Source organism: Vidua chalybeata, chromosome 1, assembly GCF_026979565.1.
Source record: "Vidua chalybeata isolate OUT-0048 chromosome 1, bVidCha1 merged haplotype, whole genome shotgun sequence".
In the NCBI taxonomy this organism is placed as follows: domain Eukaryota; kingdom Metazoa; phylum Chordata; class Aves; order Passeriformes; family Viduidae; genus Vidua; species Vidua chalybeata.
The window spans coordinates 101,219,556-101,244,771 of NC_071530.1; the positions used below are offsets into that span (position 1 = coordinate 101,219,556).

The 25,216-nt window shown below is 37.1% G+C and overlaps 1 protein-coding gene across 1 annotated transcript in view; it reads left to right on the forward strand.

Moving 5' to 3' along the window:
* Positions 1 to 25,216, forward strand: part of PIEZO2 (piezo type mechanosensitive ion channel component 2) — a 234,887-nt gene that overhangs the window by 50,011 nt on the left and 159,660 nt on the right. The window contains exon 2 of the mRNA XM_053956157.1: positions 766 to 891. Within this exon, the coding sequence (XP_053812132.1) occupies positions 766 to 891 (126 nt within the window). The remainder of the gene's footprint in view (positions 1 to 765; positions 892 to 25,216) is intronic.

A 25,216-nucleotide genomic window follows, 5' to 3' on the forward strand; every position in this document is an offset into this window, starting at 1 on the left:
TGAAGATGCATATTTCCTGAAATGCTGATGGTTTACTTTATTTATTTATACCTTGCAATTTTGGCTGCCTGTGATTAAGCCAAGTGTTTCCTAGAAGATTTATAAGGCATTTCTAAATCTTCATCAAACATTTTCTGTTGGCTTATGAATAGACATCCAGTAAATCACAGAGGAACTATGACCAAATCTGTCTGGCACAGGGTTCTTTAGTGTATACTGAAAATTATGTTTAAAACTTTTGAAGGAAGAAGGCAGTTGGCATAAAGCAAAGTATTCATTGGAAGTATGTCTATACTCCTGAGCCAGACTGAGATTTGTGTCTTGTTATGCCCTCTGCCATGTAATAATTTTGTAAAGAGTAATAAGGTGAACAGGCTTTTATGTTCTCAAAAGTAGAAGTATCATTCATGTTTTGTCTAAGTACCAGGTAATGTGTTGGTAAGCATTGTGATCTTATTATTATTTATGTAAAATTGCTCTATGGAGACTTAAAAAACTTAAAAAACTTTTTTCTTTAATTAAAAAAAATAAAAGAAAAAATTTGGCAATAGCAGTCATTGTGGTCTGTGATTAAAGAGTACTGAAAGAAACTATAATTGAAGTGTGATTTTTACTATAACATCGACCATAGGGAACAATCATGATTAATGTGGAACTGTCTAATAGAAATATCCTTGGTCAGGATATTTTTATGGTTTTATACTGAAAAAATTAAGCAATGTTTGGAAAGTCACCTATTATATGCATGTATATTTTGTCTTTTAGGGCATACAGGACGATTATTGAAATCTCTATGTTTCACCAGTCTATCATTTCTGCTGCTGCACATCATCTTTCAGATTACAATAAACAGTCTTGAAGCTGCAAAAACTATTGAACCTGGATTTAACTGTGAGTAAAACATTTTAGATTTTATTAGCATTTTAAATGTCCAAATGCTTCAGTGGTTTGAAAGGCAAAGGGTTGATAAGAAGGCACTTAGCTTTGTGCTCCTGTGGGTTTGCAGCTTGCTCTTGTTTTCTAGCTTTTTACCTTAAAAATTACTGTGTGTAAGGTAGGAAGACTAGAAGGGCTTAAGAAACAAAAGAAATTTATATATAACTATTATATGTATATATATATATATATATAAAACTATTTTTTCCCACCAGAGATGCATTTCCTTTGAGTTTACCACTGCCTATTGTTATGACTTCATCTTTTAGGCTTTCTAAAAGTCACCTCAGAACCTGAGGAAACTACTCATTTCTGTCATTAGATATTAATTCAGTGAATTAAGAGTAAAATGAAATAAAGCAACAAACCTCCCTCTATCCATGTATTATGCCTCCCTCTGGCATAACTCTCTTTAGTTTTTAATTTAATTTAACTTTAAATATTGATTCCAAAACTTATATTTCTAAACAATATTTGTCTGTTTATTGCCTGTGTTGTATGGGAGGAAGGATATTCAATTATTCATTTATGTGTAAGCTCGATTTAAAATATATTGCATGACATTTTGTATCTTCCTCTCTCAGGAAATGTTGTTCAATACTTCAGAAAGCAAACATTCTTTATTGTGCTGAAGTTAATTAAAATATCTATCCTGTGATTTATATCTGTAACCTCCAGGTAGAAACTATTTGTACTTGTCTTACCATGCTTACATTTAACATTTAAACCTGTCAACTTACCTTTGATAAATGTCCATTTAATTTATCACAAGGTATGCTGCTGCCACTTGAGTAAACACCTGCACTACAATTCAACACAAGAAACCTTATGTGATGTAAAAGATTTGACTTAAATAATAAAATCCTAAGAAAGCTTGAAGTGAGCATTACCATTTCACCTTTAGCTTAAACCATTTCCTAAAGTAAACAGCATAATTGTGTTCATGAAATACCAGCTTCACTTGGAATATCTTGGGCTCTGTTGGTTCCAATCAGGCCTTCAGAGTCTAAAAACATACTTTCTTCTTTTTTTTTTTTTTCAAAAATGAATATAACATTGAGTGAGCAGGATTAATTGTTTTCCGTACGTGTTTAATGTTCTTATGACTATAAAGACACAATTTTTACTTAGTTTGGAGGAATTGCATCTAGACAACCATTTGTATGAGTAAAGAGTTCCAAGACAGAGTTGCACCCACTGACTTTTTCCTCCTTTTATGGTGGGAACCAGGTTCTGCAGTGGGAATTAAAATAATTATTTCATCCTGAAAAGTCCACTCTTTAAGATGAAATGTACCATTTTTACTATTTATTCACATTTGTTGTGTAGCAGCTCCTCTTTCAGCTGCCATTAGTAATGATCTCCTTACTTGGGGCCTCACAGGGTGGTGGGTATAGCTGTAGGAGTGCATTAAATGTTATCAGACTGCTCTCTGACACCAAGGCCACTTGACATGACATTCCCACACATTCACCATTAAGTCTTTTTTGCCTCCTGAGTGCAAAGGCTGGTTTGAAGTTGCCTCTTGGGAATGTTATTTGTCCCAGAGGAACACCCAAACTGTGCCCAAGTTGTCTGGAAGAGAAGTTGGTTGACCAAAGTTGTTCCAAGAATTTTTAAACTGCTTAACAAGATGACATATTCAGCTGTTGAATTTCAGTGCCTGAATACTGAGTAAACTGGCACCATTTTGTTTACTTTACAGTTGGTGAGATCCAGGTGAAGACAATAGAAAGGGCAATCTAATTGCTGGACCCCCAAGGTGCTGAAGGAGAAGTTAAAGACTGTTGTAAATGTAGGAGCTAGAAAAGGCCAAAGCATTTGCTAGGTCAGGGAATAAGGTCAATTATTATCATTTAATGACACCCAAACTTAGATGTTCCTGTGTGGGTGAGGAGTGGACAGAATTCCCACTCCAGAGAGCACCTTGGTAGTATTTCTGCTTGTAACAATACAGTGACACAGCCCCACTGTGGTTTCCTGTTCCCCAGCCATATGAAGAGTGCTGTACAAAACTGACTGCAGATGTGGGCTAAGCCATAGCTGGAGAAATGACAGCGCTTCGCCCATGGCGTCTTCACAATGTTATGATCTCTGCATTTTAGACTTGCTGTTAATGTTTTTCCAACTCTTTGCTCAATAAGAAATTCAGAAGTGTAGACTGGAAGACTGATGTGTTCTGTTTCTCCAGCCAGACCCAGATCCACTATTAATAAAACATTTTTTTACAGCTACAGTCTTTTCTGATGCTTATCATTAGGAAATTTTTCTTCCATTAGTCAAAATATCCTGTCTTCATCCTTCAGCCTGATGTGGAAATGAAGAAAAACTTTCCATTAGTCTTTATGGTTACCCATTTTGTATTTGAAGGCTGCAGTCATATTTGTCATATGTACTCTTTTCTGTCATTCTCTTCTATTTACACAACCTCAGCCCCTTCAAACTTTCTTCATGCATCACAATTTCTAGGAAGGGGATTATTGTTATTGTTGTTGGTCTACTTCTGTTTTCTCTAAGTTTTTCAGGTATTTCTTGAAGCTCAGTGCCCAAAACTAGGCACTATTTCAGCTGAGAATTCAGCTGAAATATAACAATTACCCAAGTGTCTGCAATTCATACTCCCTATTTATGAATTGCTCTATGGTGCTTTTTGCAATGGTCTCACTTTTTATTTCTAATTCACTGAAACCCACAAATTCTTTTCTTGAAAACAGACAATTTTTTTTCAAGCCCATGTTTATGTAGGTGAGTGTTCTTACAGTACAGTGGAAGTTGATGTTTGCCCCGTTTTTTTCCAGAAAGTTTTATTTATCAAGACTGCTCTATCTCCTTGCTTGGTAGTGGCTTCTCTGTTAGGGGCCTTCTGCAATAACACCTTTAAGGGGTTTTGGATAAATAAATTTTTTGTTTTCCTTTAGTATTTGTTTTGCTTTTCTGGAATTGTAGTATGTCCCCAAGTTTAAGTAAATCAAACCATAAAAGGAGCTAGTGGATGCTATGACAGGTCCCCTCTTAATTATCTACCAAAGGTCATGGGAGTCTGGGGAGGTCCTTGCTGACTGGAAGCCAGACAGTGTTATTCCAGTTTACAAAAATGGCATGAAGGAAGGTTCAGGAATCTACAGACCTGTTATTCTAACCTCAGATCCTGAAAAAAGTATTTTAAAAGATTATATTAGGTACTATTTAAGGGCATTTAAAGGACAATGCAGTCATCAGGCATGATCAACACAGGTTCACAAAGGGAAACTCCTTTTACCTAATTTGATATCCTTCTATAGTAAAGTCACCTGCCCATTGGATGAAAGGAAGGTGGTGGATGTGTTTTTCCTGTACTTTAGTAAGGCTTTTGATACTGTCCTCCCGGAAAAAAATTGTTCAGTAGGTTCAAGATGTGCTTGGTTGATGAACTGGCTGAAGGGCAGGGCTTGAAGGGAGCTCAATTCTTGGCCCAGTCTTGTTTTCAATGTATTTGTCTCTTTCAAATCGATCTGGATGAAGGAGATGAATGCACCATTAGGAAATTTGATACCAACAATAATCAAAGTGGGAGGTGTTGTCTGGGACTGGATGCCTTGCAGAGGTCTTTGTGTAGTTAATCTAACTCCTGGCAATTTCAGAAGTAGGTGAGAGGGCAGGATAATACTGTCTGCAAATTCTGTAGTTTAGTTTGTCTCAATATTTTCAAATGCCAATTTTCTGAATCAAAAGATCATTTTCTGGTTTTAGTTTTTCTTTTCACACTGCTATATTAAAACCTCTGATAATATTTTCATTTTGGTAATAGAAACACATGACAAATGTTTAGATTAGAGGTGTGATAAAGACTACTGCCTCTTAAACCTTATACAGTTATAGTTTCATTTTGGAAGTGAAAAACAACCATCCTTTTATCTTTTATATCTAGAAGCAGTTTTAGTTGAGCCATCTGCAAACACAAACCAGACATCTAGAATTTTGGGTTCATTTCAAAACATTCTGCTATTATCCTGGACTTAGGTAATTCAAAATCAGTTTAGGATAATTCCTGGAACGTTTAACTCCGTTGGTTTGTTATCTTTTTCGTCCCCTTCCTCTTTGAAAGTTCATATACCTTCTTTTTCAGGATGGCTACAAAATGCTACAGCATTCTCTAAATTATGTGTGCCTGTTCACAGAGATGTTTAAAAACGTTTGGGCAACAGAAGGTTCTTGTTTCTTAAGAGCCTTGTGACTATTGCCTAGCACTAATAAAATTTTGCTGTTAGTAGTCTTTATTTAGCTTAATGAAAGATTTCTGGTTAGCCACAACTTCAGGGTGTGGAACTAACATTGAATATCTCCCAGATATAGAAAGGAAAAGAATTAATACAGAATGGGTGAACTGGGCTAATCTTAAGGCATCAAGAGCTACGTAATTAAGCTTGTTTCACTGATATCTCCATATAATAGCATGATTTTGAAATATACCAGTATTCATGCAGTAATATAATTCCATTATTAAGTTTGTATTTCTGATAGAATAAAATTCTGATTATTAGATTAGCTAACATCTTTTGAGTATGGAATCCATTAGGCAGGCAAATGAAGATTAAACCACAAGGTAATAGTTGTATTCTCCAGTATGTACAGTATGGTTCTTTCCTAGGACTAGTTTTAAACATCTTTAAAAATGGCAGTATCACTAGCAGGAATGTTTTCCATAATGTTAATTTTAAACTTTACTTCCAATAAATTAGTGCAATTATTCATAGTTTGTATATAATAATATGTTGTATTTTCTTGTGTTTAGTCAGCCTTTAAAATAAGTCTGGTTTCTTTCTCTCTTAATTGTACTGATGTACGTCCATTTCTTATTTTGTGCTCCTCTATCATCTTTTGGTCTTGACTTCTGTGAGTGAATCTACTGAAATGCTTATTCACTGGAACAGTATTTTTGTTCATGAGAAATGCAACTTAGACTACTTCAACTACTCACTAATTAAGTTTGTAGTCAATGTTTGTAAGAATACCAAAAAGAGCATTTAAGATATTTCTGGATATTTTTCTTATACATCACAGAAATGAAGTGATGGAATTTAAATAGATACCTTTAATTCCTTCTACAGACTTTCTATGAATCTTTGTTTATTGTGCCTACTTGGAGTGCTTTTTTTACAAAATGGTTATATGTAGAAAAGGGGAGAATAGATTTAAAGCACCAAGTTGCCTAGATAGCTTCTCTGTTAGATCATGGGAACTAAAATCAGATAATTCTCTGTCTCTGGTATGCCATGGTGAATGTCAAACAAATGCATGCCACCATTGTGGAATCATAATAACTTTCTGCTTTAGATAAATTTTGAAATTATTTCTTGGCTTAAAAGACCATCCTGTGTTTGCATTACTACCAGCATGTCCCTGAGGTATTTTGTTATATTAGGAAGCAGCAATACCCAGTACAAATAAATTATGTCTCACCATTTATTGAAAGCTCAGGCTCAGGACTGAAGCTGACCTTTCATAGGAATGAATAATTACTCTTTCCTATATACCTGGTGAGATTTCATGCCTTTTATAACTTCCTGAGTATACTCCTAAGGTTGTGCTGATTTTGTAAAGTTCTGCTTTGGTAAAGGGTGTTTTTGTTGCTGGATTAATTAACTCATTGGAAATAAAGATGCTACTTTTGTTTATAAGGGAAAAAAAGTTTAAAAGATTTCATACAGAGTTTCATATTTCTATTTCAAAGGTAGCTGAATGCCAGTCTTTCAAATATCATGATTTATTGGCCCATCTCCTGTCTGAGGTATGAGTGTATCTCATGGCCCTTTGTTGGCTGTTCTGACACATCATTTCATGGGAGACTGCCTTGAAAACACATATTTTTAAAATATTGGAAATTTGAAATACTATGTTATGAAAAAATATTCTGAAAAATTCCTATTAGTTGTCTTGATAATTTTGGCAATTTTACTTTCAAAAATATTGCTTCATATGAAACGAAATTAATCTAAATGGCATTAAGAAAATGAGTAAGTTTATTGTAAGAAGCTTCTGAGCAGAAGTCGTAGTAAAGTAAGCATCTTATACTGAAAAAGTTATTATGTCCTCTCCAATGGTTTTGCTTACCAAAATAAAAGCTAACAGGTGCCTTCATTAAAGAGTGCTCAAGCACTTACACCCCAGGCAAAACAGCTCATTCTTCCCTAACAAACACATCCATATCTCAACCAGGCAAATGCTTAAGGTGCTTTCCAAACAACTGGTTTAATTGCAAATTTGAGATCTTCAGTGACCTCCAGTGAGTATGTGCATCATACACTTTCTTTTTTGCTCAGTGAAATCTATATTTCATTTTTTTTCCAATAAAAGTGGGCCTTGTCTTACAGGACATCTACATTTTAATCGTATTTTTGTGGGTCATCTAAAAGATTATAATCTTGGCCAAAACCTGAGAAAAAAATAAATGCCCTTAAACATCTAAGAAAGAAGGTTCAGAAATGAGCTCTTGTTTCAAGAACAGCTGTGGAAGGTCCAGTTTAGCAAAATTATTATAGGATGTAACAACCAGCTGTAGCACTGCAGAAGAATCAGAGTAACCTTGCATTGAGACTCCTCTTTATATATTTTAAACTCGAAGTTGTCTGAGCCTGTGATGTCTATGACAGCCAATATAGCATAAATTTAGTCCAGACTTTTAGCTAGATGAGTTCCAGAGTGGTGAGTGGTGCCTCAATGGTAAAAACAAATTTCAAAACAATATTTTAATAGAAGAGATTATACACATTCTTCATGCTGCCAGCAAGACTGATAATACCAAATTCCATAATATAAAAGTCTATTTTTAATGGAATTTAGATGCCTACATATTTTTGAAGTCCTGAACTACAGTTGTTATTAATTGTTAAATCAGCACAGACAGACAGTGGCCTGGAAAGCCTATTTGTTCAGGTTTTATGAAAGATGAGTGCTGTGATTTAACCTCAAATGACAAGTAAGTACCACACAGCTGCTTGCTGCCCCTAACTCCCAGTGGGATAGGGAGGAAAATCAGGAAAAAAAAAGGTAAGGAAAAGCTCAAAGCTCATAGGTTGAGGTAAGAACAGTTTAATAATTTAAAGAAAGTAAACTACTACTACTACTACTGCTGCTTCTTACGAATTTTCATGGGGAAAAAAAAAAGAAAAAAAGAGAAAAATAAAACTCAAGACACACAAGTGACACACACAAAATAGAATTGCTCATCACTTGCTGACCAGTGTTCAGCCTGTCCTGAGCAGCAAACAGTCCCTTCCAGCCAACTCCCCAGTTTGTATACTGGGTATGACAGTCAAGGGTATGGAATATCCCTTTGGTCAGTTTGGGTCAGCTGTCCCTCCCAGCTTCTTGTAGACTTCCTCACTGGCAGAACATGAGACACTGAAAAGTCCTTTATTTAGGGCAAGCACTACTTAGCAACTACCAAAACATCAGTGTGTTATCAACATTATTTTCAAAATAAACCCAAAACACAGCACTGTACCAGCTACTAGGAATAAAATTAACTCTATCCCAGAAAAGCTAGGACAGTCAGTTACTTCTTGTGGTTTGGCTTTGTGTTATGTCCTCAGCAAACTATGTGAAGCTTCATTGCTTATATTACTAGCAGGATGCTAAAGCTTAAGCACATGAGAAGCTGAAAATGTTTGCAGAAGGCAGGTTAATAGAATTTTATAAAAATCAAAGCTAACATTCTTTTCCAAAGCCGTTAAGGTGACATCTGCCCAATGCCATGTGGATCGAAAAAAAAAAACCTGCTTTGACTTGTGAATTCCTCTAAGAAGAAGCTTTTTCTCTTCTGTTGTTTGTACCCCACAACGTGTGGCAGGAGTCAGCTGGGTGGCTGGGGGGCTTGTGGAAGTACCACCGTTTACAGAAAAAGGAGAATAGGATTTCTTCAGAGCTTCCCTCTTATATCAGCCACTATGCCTGCAGAATAATGAGCTAGAAAGCAGCAAATGGCCATTTGTCCAGATCTCCACTGAGAGACAGAAAATCTCAGAATCTCTGCAGAGATTAGTAACAGTGGTGCTTATGAGGACTGAAGGAGAGCTGAAGCTCCTGTTATGCTATTTCACATGGCAAATACCTTGAAAACCTAGGAAATGACAGAAAGGCGGGAGATTTGACTTCAAGGAAATAATATTTGCTATCACACTCTGGTTTCATCATATACTGTTTCTTGCATAGGTGATATGCAGTGTCTGAGTCAAGAAATATGAAAATAATAATAATGAACTTCTCTATGGAGTCATGAAGAGCTTGGGACTAAAAAGAATGCTTAGCTGTAAAAACTGCAGTGAGATCCAGCTGTGGTGGCACAAATATGGTCATTATATTGGGTCCTAGAAAGGTGTGTGATTGCACAGTATTACCAATGACCATTTCTGACTGTCACTTCAATGATTCCAAGAGTCAAAAATGTTTAACACGTGGAACACATCCAATGAGAAACTTTTAATTAGTCAAAGGTGTTAGCATGCCTTTTTTGTCTCAACAGAAAACTTAGAACAATAGCTTATTCTGTATATGAAAGTTAATTTTATTTTAATTCAGTGCACATTGGATGCTAATGTTTTTTCAACACCTTCCATGCAGCTTTATGTAGCCAGGAAATTTATAAATGGGGAAACAGAAGCTTCTGTAATTGCTTCTTAGGCATGTATGATAAGTCCTGCTTAATTTCTTGCTAGGTGTTATTACTTAGCAGTTTAGTTCATTGTACTTATGGAGTCTTTATTTCTGGACTCACAGGCTGCCATGTGAAAACTGAGCAATATTCTAGGGAGTCACTTTGAGGCATGGTACATGACTCCATTGTATAATGTATGTGATTCTGCTGTAATGATGCTGGCACACCCACTTGTGTTTGACCGTTCAAGAGAACCTGACGTAGGGGATCACCCTTCTCACTGCCACTCACTGTTTGTATTTTTGACAGTCAGAATTGCATTGGAGAGAAGGCCTGGGAAACTGCTGGGTGGCCCATGGGGATGTACAGCTTCTTTCTGAAGTTGGTAGACTTTGTAAGGTATTCCCAAGGTGCACCCAAGGAAGCACCCAGTGTACCTGCTGATGCTGGGATGCAAATTGGGACAGTTCTCTTTTTAGAGTCCCAGTTGTAGCTAGGATGACTGCAGGGTAATAGAATAGAAGTGTGACCATCACTGTCAGCTTGTTTTAGGGCTGTTTGTAGGAGAGATAGAACAGCTGTTTTCTGTCTCCCTCTGTCCTCTTAAAGGAAGAAGCAGAAGTAGCAAACACAAGGAAGAAATCAAGGCCAGCTGTGAAGGAGAAGGCACTCAATAAAACTTGAATAGATGAGATGAGAGCAGAATGTATGTGTGAAGGAAATAAAAGCAGTTTGTTGATTTATACTCGAGGTTAGTGCTGTTAGTACATTAAGAACCAAATGTGCAGAGTAAGCTTCTACTCTGCACTTCTATTCTACTCTCTACTTCTATTTTTGTTGGTAGCCACTTGCCTGCTTGTCCCCTGGTTGTATGTTTAACCTTTGTGCGAAAAGCTTATCAGCGTACATTGCCAACTGCTTTTGAGTTACTACAAAACCTGTTCTCTATATTGTGGAAAGTCCTTGAAGACCAGCAAAATCAGAAACTGGCTGCTCAGATGATTACAGTAAAAAAACTTGTCTACAGGGTCAGACCCTTACTCTGACCCAGGTTATCATGGCTCATTTGGCCGTGTTTGGCTGTAGCAGAATGAGGTATGTAAGGACAGCACTAGAGTGCTTTAGCAACCAGCATGTCTGGGTTGGTGTAGGGACCATGTTGAAATGTTCACTTGTTAATCATTCAAATCACTGTAATATAAATATTATACTGGGGAGTCTTACTGCAGTATTACTATTTGGGAGTAGGAAACTATATATTTGTGTGTTGGACACTGTTTAGACAAATACTTTCCACTGAGAATAAATATTTCACTTTATTTCTGGGGATCTGTCTCTTCTGTTTGGCTGTTTACATCGTTAAGGATTGCTCTTCATCATGTAATCGTGTTGAGTATTTTTAGAAAACCTGATTCGTTAGTGTGATGCTGAGAGCATTTGCATGTGCTCGTGCCCACATTGCAAGTTTGAGAGGGGTTGGTCCCTGGGTCAGAGCCCTTAGGCTTCATCCTTCTATGCTTCTTGGTGATTTACATCAGCAGCTGGAAAGCAAACAGCAAATCCGAGTTGTCATGATGACAGCTGCTCACCACAGCCACTCTGCCATGGCTGGACCACCAGCTGGGCATCTCAGCTGCAAGGACAGGTGAGGTGTTGTGTCTTGGGGTGGCAGCTCTGATGGGCCATCCCTGGCAGTGCAGCACCCCAGTGGGTGGGCTTCCCTGGGCACTGTGGGCTAGAGGCTGCTCTGGACAAAAATGAGGTCTTGAGTTGAGGTTAACCTCTAATTGAAAGGGCTGAGTTCACTGAGCCCTTTATGGAAGCTATGACGTAAAACAAATCACCCTGTAAAACAAAGCAAAAAGCGTTGCTCACATAAATAGGGCTTGGAGCCATCAGGAAAGAAGTGTTTTCTTAATCGGATTGGACTTGAAATGCTTTGGTGGGCTCTCCTGCATCAGTGTGTTAGAACATAGTCCTAAACCTGGGTCAAATACAATTGGAACTTGCATGCTTTGAGTTTACTTCCAAGAGGAAAGTCTGTCTCAAAATTCCCTTGAAGTTCTGCCAGAAATAAAAGTCTAAATCAGTAACCACACAGGATGCCAGAAAGTGCTGTACCTTACACCTTTTGCATAAACAGTGTGCAGCACATCTGTCAATGCTTACTCTTAACAAAGAACAAAAGAACTAACAGTTCCATAACACTCACAAAGGGTGAAAAAGTATCCTTTACACCTCTAGAAGGAGAGGAACTCTGAATTTTGAATGGTAGACTTGATTTCCAAAGTCATAAACATCCCCCTTTTGTTTCATGTCAACTCTTGCATTTTTCCTAATATCTAGTTCTTTAACATATACCTATATGAATCCAGATATACAGTGTTTACTGCTGAATTTAATCATACTACATTTCTTTAGGGGTTTGTTTAAAGCAATCAAGAAATTGTATTTCAGAGATGTTATAGTCATCATCTAGACTAAAACCATGAAGATTTTCAATAGCATCAATGAAAGATGTAGTAAATGAAAAATATTTCATGAAAAAACTATGTGTCTAGAAATAGGGAGAATAAAACACAGTATCTTTCAAATGGTTAAGAGAATGAAGTTGATTTTTATCTGTCATCAGATATCATTGAATGCAGATTTTAAAACTGTAAGCAAGTTAAACACAGTTTTCAAACTGAAGTAGTGTAAAGCACTCAAAAGCATGCACTCCAGCCAGTGGCTGTCAAAACCTTTACCAAGCTTTTTTTTGTTCTTATACAAGAACAGTGAATGGAAGTAGCTCCTGGAGGAAATCCTGAAGAGTAATGTAGATCAGAGTACATTAATTAGTCATTAATACCTATATAATTGTATATTTAAGTATATAGTCCTGCATTTTAAAAGAAGATAGCCAGCCCCCAGTTCAGAGGACACAGTGATAAGAACTGATAGCATATTATGTTTTTTCATATATCACCTTACCTACAGTCACTATGTCAGAAAATAAATAGCAAATTGTTTTTCATGGTGGCAGACAAATTCTTTTTGGCACACAAATTCAGAATGTTGAAATGTAAAAGGATGATTTTTAACTCATCCTTTAGAGCCAGCAGACTTTGACCTCGTCATGGGATTAAGTCTATGGGGTTTGATGCCATGGTTGGTTACATAGCAGGTTCCAGGAAATTCCTGCTTTTTCTAGACCGCACAAAATTGTCTGTAAATAATATAATATTTCATGAGAAATATTCATGTTCTTACCTTCACTGTAGACATGACTAAAGACTCAAATTACACCCAGGATAGGTCCCATTGTAGAGTCTAGCAAATTACTATAATTCTTAAAAATACAGTCTTTAATTTAGGTGCCAAACTGGATTTTAATCCTAAAAAATCTTACATACACCTGGAGGGTGTGGTGGTCTAGTGGTAATTAAACACAGATGCAGTGTGAAACTTGTGGAATTGAAAAGACATACTGGTAAAAGTCCTATAAGCACCATCCCTGGAAGAGTTAAAAAAAACATGTGGGTATAGCACTTGAGATGTGGTTTGGTGGTGAACATGCTGGTAGTGCTGATGGTTGGACTTGGTAATCTTAGAGGTCTTTTCTAACCTTATTGATTCTATGAATCTGTGATTCTATGATATCCCAGACAGACAGCACAAGAATAAAAAATAATTGGAGCTGATGCTGTTGTGCTGGCAACAATTCCAGCTTCGTAAAAGTTATTGGTCTCCCAGTTCTCATTATTTCAGAGATGAATATTTACATAGTTGTCCTTATTCTTGACTATCTGATGTTTTATGTTTGACTAAGAATAAAGTACAAGACTGGCAGAAACACTAACAATCAGTGCTGTGTGAAGGGGACAAGAGATGCCTTTATCAGATTGTGCTCTCTCTGTTTATATAAACACACATGCACATTTTCATCTTGAGGGGCCTCATTCATTACAGCAGGAACTTTTTGTGATTATTGAGTTTTAGTACTGCACAGCAACCTGTACAATTTCAGGAGTCAGGCTGATTGAATTACCCAATTAGACAACCTTGCTAAGTGGGGGAAGAGGACATTTCAGCACCATTTTTTCAATAATACAATTCCATGAAATTGTCCAAGATTTAGAAAGTTGTAAGTACCAACGAGGAAGGAAAATGTGCTCTAGTGGCCAATGGAATAGAAGCTCAACTTCTTTGACTCCAAATAGGGGGCTTCCAAAAATATGCACAGACCAGGCAAGATTAGAGGTGATATAATACTTTGCGATCTAACAGGAAAAAAAAAAAAAAGAAAAAAAGCCAGGGGTCTTATTAGCAAAATGGAAATAATGTTAGTATTGTTATCCTCAATACATGGATTGATCACACAGTAAATAACTATTTTCTGCAGAATGGAGATAGGAAGCAAGGGTGATTTGTTGAAATTGCACTTCTTGGTCAGATGCTCAAGAAATATGCAGGAGAAGTAGATACATGACAGCAGAAGGGAAGGTCAGCAGATGGACATGGATGTTCAGAGTCCATGACTTGGACTTGCTTTTCTGAAGTCCCTGAGGCTGCTACTCATGCAGTTGTTGTCTCAGCAAGATTTTGGGGGAGGGAATAAATAATTTTTATCCAATGCACTGAATTAAGTAAAATTTTCAATTTCCAGTAGTACTTGTAAGTGCCATTAAAAATTTTGATGCAGCTTTTAAATGAAAACTTCTGGGAATTGGCAGAGATCAGGTTTGTCTTGCTGACATGTAGGTGTGAGCCATGGTTCTGACTGGTGTAGCAGTTCTACAGCCATGCTGGACTGGACCTCTCTTCTGCTACTCTACTCTCATCAGATCATAATTTTATGAAGGTTTATAACCAAAATGAATTTCAGCTCATGAAACTGCATTGCCTTGGGAGTGAAATACCACCTGTTCATTACAATCCTGTTCTCTCAACAGCCTCTACACAAGTTAGATAACACAACACCTACGACACATGCATTTTGAGATTGTTTTTATGACTTTTCATATCCCCACTGAAACATTGTCAGAATTTGCTAATATATATGATAAAAAGGAAAACCCTGAGCAAGGAAGTTCACAGAATCCATATCCACATAAAACAAAGGCTGGAATGCTCATAGAGTTCCATGAACATCTGGAAAAAGTCAAAGATTAGTTTCCATATCTAGTCTATGTCTTTCTGGATAACAGTAAGAAAATGATATCACATTTCCCTCCATAGTTCACAGTTCCTGTTCATTTATTTTTTTAGCTATAATAAAGAGTGGAAGGTTCTATAACAGCTGCAGGATAATAAATATTGCATTTTATTGGTGGCTGATGTATTAAGTCAGAAGGCAAAAAATCAGCTTCTGTGTTTTGCTATGTAATTTTCTCAGAAAAAAGCAAAAGATTTCACATTTTAGGTAGTGGCAGCTCTTGATTTCAGAGATTTCTCAAAACTTGTTTGCAAATTGTTGTTTTATTTTGTAACTATAATGCTGAGGGCCAGCAATATAAAATTCACTTATTTTTTTCGCAAGAACTAAATTTTGTTTTACAGTAATACATATATTGTAAACACCATTAAATATTTATACTTTACTAGGCTATTAATTTAAGTAAAGAATATTTAATTTTAAATAAACATTTCATTAGCAGGGATTCATGTGTCCTGGAAGCCATAAAAGTGATGCTGTATATATCACTGTTGGTGCAACAACAACACACTGCAATGATGTACCACCAGTGCTGGGTTAACGAGAGAGAATTGCTTACAGGGTAGCTCCATGTTTCCTAAATTAAATTAAATTTTTCCTCTTTTTTCCCTTTCTAAATCTTTTACATATGTAACAGCTGTTCTCTTTTACATGAGCAGGTAGAAGGTGCATTTTTAGGCTGCTCTGTGGAGCTGGGTGTCTGCCCATGTGCTAATGCAAGGAGAATTTAGCAAAACCAATCACAAAACCTTGCTTTCAGTCCTCACTTAAGAACAGGTGTAAGATCTAGTTCTGAGAATAAAGAAAGGTTAAATATGTGGCTTACATGACATTATGCTTGGTCTCCTAGGATTTGTCAATAGGATTTTGGTGTTTAAAATAATATAAAAGCCTACTAGATTATGGAAAATGGGATAAATATTTCTCACTTTCTCTGCTTCCCTCTCTGTCTTCTGCATGTCACACAGTGACTGCATTTATCTAAAACTTTCACTGTCGTGTTTCCTTTTCTGAGTTAGGATCATTGCCAAAGTGATCTCATGTTTGTAGAGGGTTGGTTTTTTTTTTGTTGTTTATGTTACTGTTTGTGGTACAAATAGCTACTTTCACCTTGGAGTTGTACCTTTTTTGGCTGTGTTTGATTCTGACGTAGTATCCTCTATATTTGGGTCAATGATCACAAAATTTGGCTGCTGTAATTTTCCATTAATATTAATAAAACCACCCATCCCCCTAGCATATGGGATGCAGAAGACACTGCTCAGTAAGCTGTTATAAATTTCAAAAAGGTTTATGAGCTGAAAAAACTATGTTTGGAGAGGGGAATGTAGACTTTGCAATTTCCAAATGATGATGCTAAATCCATTCAGATGTAAATCAAACCCATCAGGAGCACTCTGCTCTTTAGATACTTTATCCTAACATGTGTTTGCTCATTATTCCTTCCTCAGCTGGAGCTTCTATATGAAAGCTGTTTAAATGAAATAAATAATGTATTTCTATGAAGAAGATTAGTGTAGTTTGGAACTCAGAAATGGAAAAAAAAGGTAATATTTCAGCATAAATAACAATGTGAGTAGTTTTCTGGGGGGCGGGGGGGAATGAAATGCTTAGTCCAGGATGTGGATAGTTAGGTCATACTCTCTCTGGATATTTCCCACTGTTTGGCTAGGCTTTGAATGATCTCTCTAACTGGAAATCTTCTGCTTCTTTGTGTAGAGTAGAGTCAAATAATCTTGGCTTTGAAATGAACAGTGTTCACATATGCTTACATATGTTCAAATATAGTTCATATGTTTTTATATGTTCACATACCTTTCACCTGGAGATTTGTTTTAATTGATGTGACAGCATCCCACTTGATGTCTCTGTTTTAAAATTTATTACATTTGTTGCATTACATTGTAAACTTCATTACATTGTTGAAAGTACCTTATGTTAGAAGATGAATCCATCTACCCTTTGCTGTTTTGGGAGACCTCTGTGGCTGGTCTGTCTCTGCTGTTGCTCTGTCTTGGGAATTCAGTGTTGCTTTTCTGTTAAATCATTGGAATTCAGTCAAGATATACCCATTTGTAATTCTGGTTCTTGGGGTTTGTGACAATTCAACTTCCTTGCTATCAGGCCTTTGTTGATACCTACAGTATCTGTATGGAAGTTCTAAAACACTGTAGCCTCTGTGGATTGCTGAAGATGAGTTGGAAATCTCTCATCAAATAATTTACTAAAATCATTATTAGAAGATTTCTTTTAACAAAGTGATAGTTAAATTCTGTTAAAAAGCCAAAGTCTAATATCATCTTACAAAAGTGACATAAAGAAGGACCAGGATCAGGTCTTATGTCATTATCCCAGCTCATAAGAAGTTAGACTGGATTTTGTCAGCAAATGTCATCATGGCTGTGCAGATACATCCCAGTGATGGAAGAATACGTTCAATTCAAGATTGATGTGCTTTGACTGTGGAGAGTTAAAACTTCTTGGTGCATGAGAAATTGAGCAGTTGCTGGGATAAAAAGAAGATTTTCTAGTTTTCTTGCATAGACAGCTTTTTTATATTGTGGTTCAGCAACCACCTACCCTTGAGCATACCTTGCCTGCCAGCCCTTGATAGGAAACTTTTCTGCATGTGAGTGTTTATTTCTTACTAAGACAAATTTAATGAGACAGTGATCTACTTTCTAACCAGTTTTCTTACCTTGATGTTTCTATTGGGGTCTGCAGGAGCAGATTTCATAGAGCTATTTTAGGGGCTTTCTTGGAGATTTCCTCTTCAATTTATCATGTCCTGATTCTCTGTCTTTCTCAGGGGTTGTTTTCTAGTAGAAAGTACAGTATTTCACCAGTGCAAAAGTCTAATAGGAAGTAAGACTCCAAAAGACATATGGTGATACATTAAAAAATCAAGCAGTAGGGTACCAATTATGTAAACATTTAATGACTTGAATAAACATTATAAAATTTTATCTGAAATATGTGTCTATCAGCAGATGTTCTCAGCTGTGAATATGCTTCTGATGTAGATTCTGCTTGTTCCTAAACAGGAGCTTCCTCTTTCACCAGGGTCACTTTCCAGTTCCTCAGTAAAGGCGGTGAAATGGCCTTTCTCAGCTTATTTGGTTTTTATCGGGTACAAACCTTGACAAAGGATTGTCTTTCAACATCCGTGTTCATTCACTGTAGGCAGTGCAGTGACAGATGTAAGAAGATGTACAGACTACATCAGGATCCGTTTCCTTTTCTATCTAAAATCACTTCCTTTTGTGTAATCTTGTACCATTATCACTACTTGTCGTTTAATGCAATTTTCTAAACTGCTTTATTTGTGTGCCAAACATAAGGCAACCTCCATGGAGGTGGCATTCAATAACTGTGTCTATGTTCAATTAGCCCAACATATCTTCACATGCTGTATTTGGGTTTCTTCTGAAGCTTTTCCTGTTACAGTGACAAATGTGTGCTGGGTACACCCTCCCTCATCCTTTGGCTTGTTGTAGTAATAAGATACCTTATTTTTCTCCCTTTGCTTGCATTTCTACCTATGATTCCTGGTTCCTGCTTCCTGAGAGCAGCAGGAGGCCTCTCAACATGAACACTTCTCTCTGAAATTCAAACGCTATTGCTAGCTTATTTGTCACATAAACATCTGTCCTGAGTATTTTTGTGGTCCCTTTCTGTTGACCCTGAAAGAATCTCTTGAAAATGAAGCAAATAAAATGATGTTAGTCTCATAATCTTATAGTCCTGATACCACTGCTTGGCAAATCTATTCTTCTCCAAGTGGCTCACTCTAAAGGCTCTCAGGACATTTCCAATGTTTTAGGTGTACACAGAGATTCTAAATGTCAGGTTTCAAGGCATTTGGAAACAGCAGTGAAAAAAATTATTTTCTTCTAGTACTAATGGGGAAAATAGCGTGGAGAGAGGGAGAGATGTATGCAGTAAATCAAGAAGTCATTATTTGTTTATTTTCTCACTTTAGACAAGATTTGAGCTCCTGGAGGATCTTCTCCAAGACACAGCCATCGTCCACAGCCATTCTGTTAGGCCAGCTTCAAAGAAGAAAGAATAAGAGAAAAGATTTGAGAAATGTGTGCATTTGTTGGGTCTGATACAAGAGGAAATGCACAGTGTCTCTGTCCTTATGGGCTACCTAAAGAGATTTTCTCCTGTCTAAAGAAAGATGAGAAGCTGCAGTAGCACATTACTGAGCGTCATGATTCAGTGTTGTGCCTCAGCTCCGTATAGCCTAGAGCCTCCTTGTTCTTAGCCCTTCATAAAATACTGAATTTTAGCATTTCCTCCAGCTTTTGTATCCTGTCTGGATTGCGTTTTTCAAGGCAATCACTGTGTACTTCTGTGTTTTTACACAGCCCTCAGCTCAGCTGGCTCCCACCATTTCCTGGCCGTTAGACAGTGCTGGTGCCAGCAAATCCCCCAGGAAAGATATTTTCCTTGAATTTAGAAAGAAAATTGAGAGAATTAAATTCTTGGCATAGGAATGCACAAAATGTGAGATATCTTAAGAGCAATGGTTTATATCTCTGATGAGCTTGTTCATAAATCAAAGTGTGGAATTTGTTTCTTGGCTTCCCTTTGACATGTGAGACAGCAACACATTAAAGCGACTCTTTATTTTCCTTTTTATACTTTTAATTTTTCATTGTCTCCTGTGAAATCCAGTATTTCTATTGGTTTAATGCATACTTTTCAGCATACAATGTAATAGGAAGTTATGTGCAGCTCTCAAAGCTAAGAGATAATTCTGCTCACAGCTCCCACATCACTCCATGGAAACTGCTAAGAGCAGCTGTGCAAGAGAAGAGGCCCTGAATTATTTAAGAGGGTTTAAAAAAAAACCTGATCTCCAATGTCAGCCCGTCTCTGTTTCCCTGTCAAAAGAGAGCCAGTAGAAGGTCGGGCTGTGTAACATCTTTCAGGGTCCATAGTTCATGTGCAAGAACCTATCAACACAAAGTCACTTGTTTGTGCCAAGTTTTTCTGTATGGAGTATGGGCTATTACTTTTGACATAGTGTATGTATTTATTTTTTCACTGTGGTGTACAAAAGAAGCCATCAGTTATTCCTGGTCGAGGTTTGACCCCCTCAGAGGAATCACTTGGGCTGGCTTGTTGCATTTGTTCTTAACTGGCAGCTCCCACCCTTTGACTTTTGGTTTCTGCAGGCTGGCTGCTGCACCCAGACAAGTCCTGCTGGATACTCTGCTTTTGGGACTGGTGCCATGATGCAGAGAAGCTGGATTCAGTAGGGTCACATTGGGAGTTAAGATACAATTTGTCCCACTGTTTTTGGCATGACTCACATTAAGTAGATAATTAGAACCTCATGCCAAACTTTTGCTATTCACATGCTGAAATGGAGCAGTAATTTGTTTTATATGTATTAACTGTAATTGCTTACTAGGCTTGACAAATGTATTACTAATTCAACAATTGCTGCGTTATGAGGCACTAATGGGAAAAAATCTACCTAAAGTCTATAATCTCTCTTGTGAACTAATCCTTAATTCTGTACATAATTTTGACTGAAGCAGTATTTATTTAAAGCTAGAAATTGCTTTAAAATCCCAAGTAATGTGAAACTAATGCCTGATGAGAAATAAGTCAGATTAATAACCTGTAATGTTGCTTCTTCTCCTTTTCTTTTTTTGTCCATAAGTAATTTTTAAGGGGCTTATTTGTTTGTTTTCTGTTTGGGTTTTTACCCTTACACTAGAGTGTGGCCAGTTTTTACCACTTGAAAGAGAACTAAAGTTCTTGAGCAGTTTGAATACAGTTTTTCTTCCACAACTGCAATGAATTCTTGGTGGTGGAACTGACCTAGTGCAGAGACTTTGATATGGTAATCTTTGTTCTTGGAAAGAGGTGGAGAACTGGGTTGTATAAAACAAATATCTCCTCTGTCTCTCTATCTGCACCTCCAGCCTCAGTGGTGTGAGGGATTTCCTTTGACATTTGTGGACTTGTGGACTCTTGGGATTCCCATGTGTTTTTCCTCTTAAAGGCTGGCCTTGCTTTCCTCAGAAATGTTGACTTTTTGGAGTTCTTGACATGACTAGTTCTTCAATTCAGGGTCATGAAGAGTCCAAATTTGCCCTCCCACTATAGAGGTGAAATATTAGGGTGGACTGAGGAGCACAGGAGGAGGAAAAGAGGGAGTGTAGTTCACTCATCTGTGGATTGAAGATGTGGCTACTAACATGTAATTAAGTTTCTGTAAGGGCAAACAACAGTAGCTGTAAAGATTTACTAGGCATGTGGCTCATTCAAGTTCTAGAAGATATATGGTAAATTTGAGTAAGTTTAAATAGTGAATAGGTTTCCCCTTGTAAGAGTCCCAAATGTTTGGATGATAAAATTGGTCGTGTTAGGTTGGGCAGTGACATTCGCTGCCTGTTTGAGGTGGCTTTTCTGGTATACACAGTTCATAGCAAAAATAAACTTTAACAAAATATGACACCAGCCAGAGAATGTTTCACAGAGACCTCCAAAATCTGTTAAGTAGTATTTGCTTTTGCTCACAACTTTTCTAGCTTGGAAGTTTTGCTATATTTGATATTTGCCAAGCCATCCACTGACCCTATTTTTATTTGTTGCCATTTTGTTAAGAATGAATGACATTACTATCAAATTGATGCTCAAGAAACCAAAAACTATGCAGATTTTGGAAGTTTGGTCCCTGTGAGGTTACAGATGTCTAAATCTTCTGAAGGGATTACATGTCCCAGAACTACTTTGTCTCTTTACTTTAAATTTTCTAAGTGTTTGTCCTGGTGATACAATTTTAATCACCAAACCTCCACTGATGTGCCGGTGGGTGCATATTTAGTTATGGATAGATGTGCCTAATGTTGGAGCTTTTCAGGTTTTCTCTGAGATGGAGTGAAATGTGAGATCTTGACTGTATTTCAGTATCATCTTGCTTTGCAGCCTGGTTTCAGAGACCAGATGTTATAAGGCAAACATCTATGAGCACCAACAATTTCAGCATTGTTTTGAAGTGAGTCCCTCTTGCATCTCCATGTGCTTTGTTAATAGTTCCTTTTTCTGAGGAGCTCTCTTCCCCCATAAGCAGAACCAATTAGGCATTTTGTCCTTCTGTCCTATGCAGATATGGTGATGACATCAAAAGTGTAAAAACCTGAGGAAATCTATCCTGAAAATATAATTCTTAAAGCTGGATGAAATATTACTGAGATTCCTGTGGAAGTCTTACTGCTTTGCATCCACTGGCTGTACACAACAAATGCACCGAAGTGTTGACATAAAATTTATTATTAGTAGTTGAATTTATTTATTAGCAGTAGTAGTATTACTATTATTAGTAGTATTACTATTACTATTATTTCCACATCTTAATTTCCTTTTCAAATTAGTAGTTAGATAGGGTGGTATGAAGGTTTTAGACTGTGAATTGTTTTTTTCTCATGCAAAGTGTCTTCAAAGAAATCTGCATATAAAAAGTGAATGACTGAAGTTTAGATTAATTTAGATCTAAATTAAGTTTAGATTTAATGCAAACATTTACATTCGCATCTCTTTTCAATAGAAGTCAACATTTTTATGTATGACTTGTTCTTTGTTAAAAATCTCTCTCTTTTATACTTTCCAGCCCCTTTTTCCTATAAATATATGTTTTTTCTCTCCTTTGTGTCTTTGCTTTCATTTCAGAATGTAACAGGTTCATTATCTCCCAATGCTGTGAATAGCTCACATTTGCAACTGCATAAAAAATACTCCATGCATTTCAGCTGGGAAAGACAGGAAATTTTAATAGCCTTTTTGCTTTGTGGAAAATGTTGCCAGGATGCCCAGAAGTGTATATTCAGGGTATTAGTTTTCTAAAATTGATGCAGAGGAAAGTTTGGGAAGAGACAGTTTTAGGAAGTGGGCCAATATCCTTTAGACAAGTTCTCTTGAACTTGTAGCATTTTTGTTGTATATTATTTTGAGCAGAACAAGAATGTTTCCAATAAGCTTTTTAATACACATTTGGAGGTGCTTTATAAACTGCTTATTCTCTAATACTCCACCTGCGTTCCATCCCTTGATATACTAATCCCACTGTGGGACCTTCCAGTTCTTCAGATTTGCTTGGACTGGAAAAAACTTGCCAACTGGCAGCAGCTTTGAAGTGTTGCTGTTGTTGGCCGTGCATCTTTGAAAAGAAGCAAACAATAAAGTGTTTATTCTTTTTCTATTAGGCCTGATGTAATATCACTTCTAATGAAGCAGCACGTGAATAAATAAAACACGTGATTTAAGAATGCATTTGAGAGTCACACATCTAAACAGCCCATGATTTCTGTAAAATGAAAATCCCTGCTGAGTAGAAAATTATTACTGCTCATCATTCTCTTCAGTGTTCACTCGAAAGGTATGATTCTGTTAATACCCTAATGAAGCACCCAAATTAAACACATTCCAGTGAGGACAAAATAACCACACTTGAAGTAAGTGTGAGAATACTCTTATCATCTAATAGCATGTGAGAATGGCAAAAGTTTCAGTGCTTTTATTGACTTTTTTGGCTAAGACTTAGCCAAGCAAACTAAATGGGGAGAAATTACTCTTAATACTCCTAATTAAGCCTGTAACCGTAGAAAGAGCAAACTATTTGTAAACTATTTAAAGTACACAGAAAAAAAAAAAAAACATGGAGTGCTTTTAAAAATGGAAATTATTAGGCAACCCAGTGCTTTCTTTAATTTGTTGGTAGTGCTTATGTTATTTGTGGCATACTAATTAAGTGTTGGGAAATGATCTCCAAGTACACTGAATGTAATCCTGCAGTCTGTTATAGATGAAACTAAAAGCAATCACATAGAGCTGGATCCCTATGAAACCTGGCTGGGTACTTCTAGTACAGGCTTCACCTTCTCCACAGGTCATGATCAAAGCATAGATCAGTCAAACTCACCTGTGGCTCTTGTCCCCAGCCAGTGGTAATGAAATTTAGCAGATGTTTCAGGCGTGCAGGGGAGCAGATTGCAGGTGGCAAAGTGTGTGACTCGTGTCTCTCCTAGCTTGGCAAGGGGTGCTGAAAGCTGTGTGCTTGTGAGTTGGAAAGGAGAGGTGTGGGTGTGGGGGGTCTCTCTGGTGTTGGTGTGTCTTGCCAGTTTCAGTTGCCCAAACTCCTCCTCACCACCCCCTTGTCAGTATGGACTCTTCTCCCAGTGAGTGGCAACAGTGTTTTCAGAACACTGATGTCTAGAAGCAAGGAATTGGGCTGAGCCTGTGACTGGCACCTCATTGCCTTCTGTTTTCCCTGGTTCTTTTGTCAGTTTTACTTTCTCTGAGCACCCTTATAGCTACACAGTCAGCTCTCTTGAATGAGAGGAATGGGAGCTGGAAAGCCAAAGAGCTTTGCTCTTTCTGATCTCACAGACTAGAGCTTTGTGAAAATTTGAGTGAAATTGCAGAATTGTAAACTCTGCAAAGAGAAAGAAAATTAAACCGAAAGAAACTCTTTGTTCGGCGCTTACATATTGATACTTGTCAGCTGAACTAGATAAAGCATCTTCATATTTTCTAGGGAGGAAAAATAACATCTGTTGCTATTGATGCCCTATCCTAGTTGTTTGAGTCTGTGTGCCTGCTTCACACTACTGCCCAGAGGAGCACGTCCTTCTGCATCCAGATTTTTGCTCTGAAGGGATCTCTGGGAGTGAGCCAGCTGCCATGCCCTGAATGTCTTGCTGCTGGATGCAGTCATTGCTGTCTTCTCTTAATGGCATGCAGACAGAAGGAGGGTTTGAAAGTGCTGCTTTCTGCTTCTGTGGAAGGTGGTGTGCTAAGTTTGTACACATCTCAAGCCTATTTTCTAAAGTTTATTCTAGATATCATCCTTCCCACAGCACTTGTGTCATTTTAATCACTGAAACAACTTTTTGGGTGGGGTTGGTTTTTTTTTTTTTTTTTTTTTTTTTCTTTTTTTTTTTTTTTGAAAGCTGAGAATGTGGGCAGGACCTTATGTCTAACAACAACGAAGTACTGTCTTCATTGTACTGTGCAAAAATTTCCTTAAACTCTGAGGGAAACAGTGTGAATGAAATGGTTCTTTAGTAACTTTAGGACAAAATAAAAAGTTAAAAAAAAAAGCAGAAAGAAATTTCAGAGGAAAAAAACATGGTTTACATGGTGTGCAGTATGTCAGTGGAGTCAAAGATGCCACCACACGAATGCTGGGGTTTGTTGTCATAATGTCCCTCCTGTTTCTATGCAAGATTGCCTAGTTTCCTATTCTTATTTATGTCATCCATAATTTCTTGTATATGGATGTGCTACAGCAGACACACTTCTTGTTTATTTCCCCCTTCCTGTGTGTTTATGCTGAAATATCCATAAAGAATTGTGTGTCCACTTCCCCTCCTTCAGATGAGACAAAAAGAGAACATAAGACAATGAAAAGCAAATTCCTTGTGCTGGTA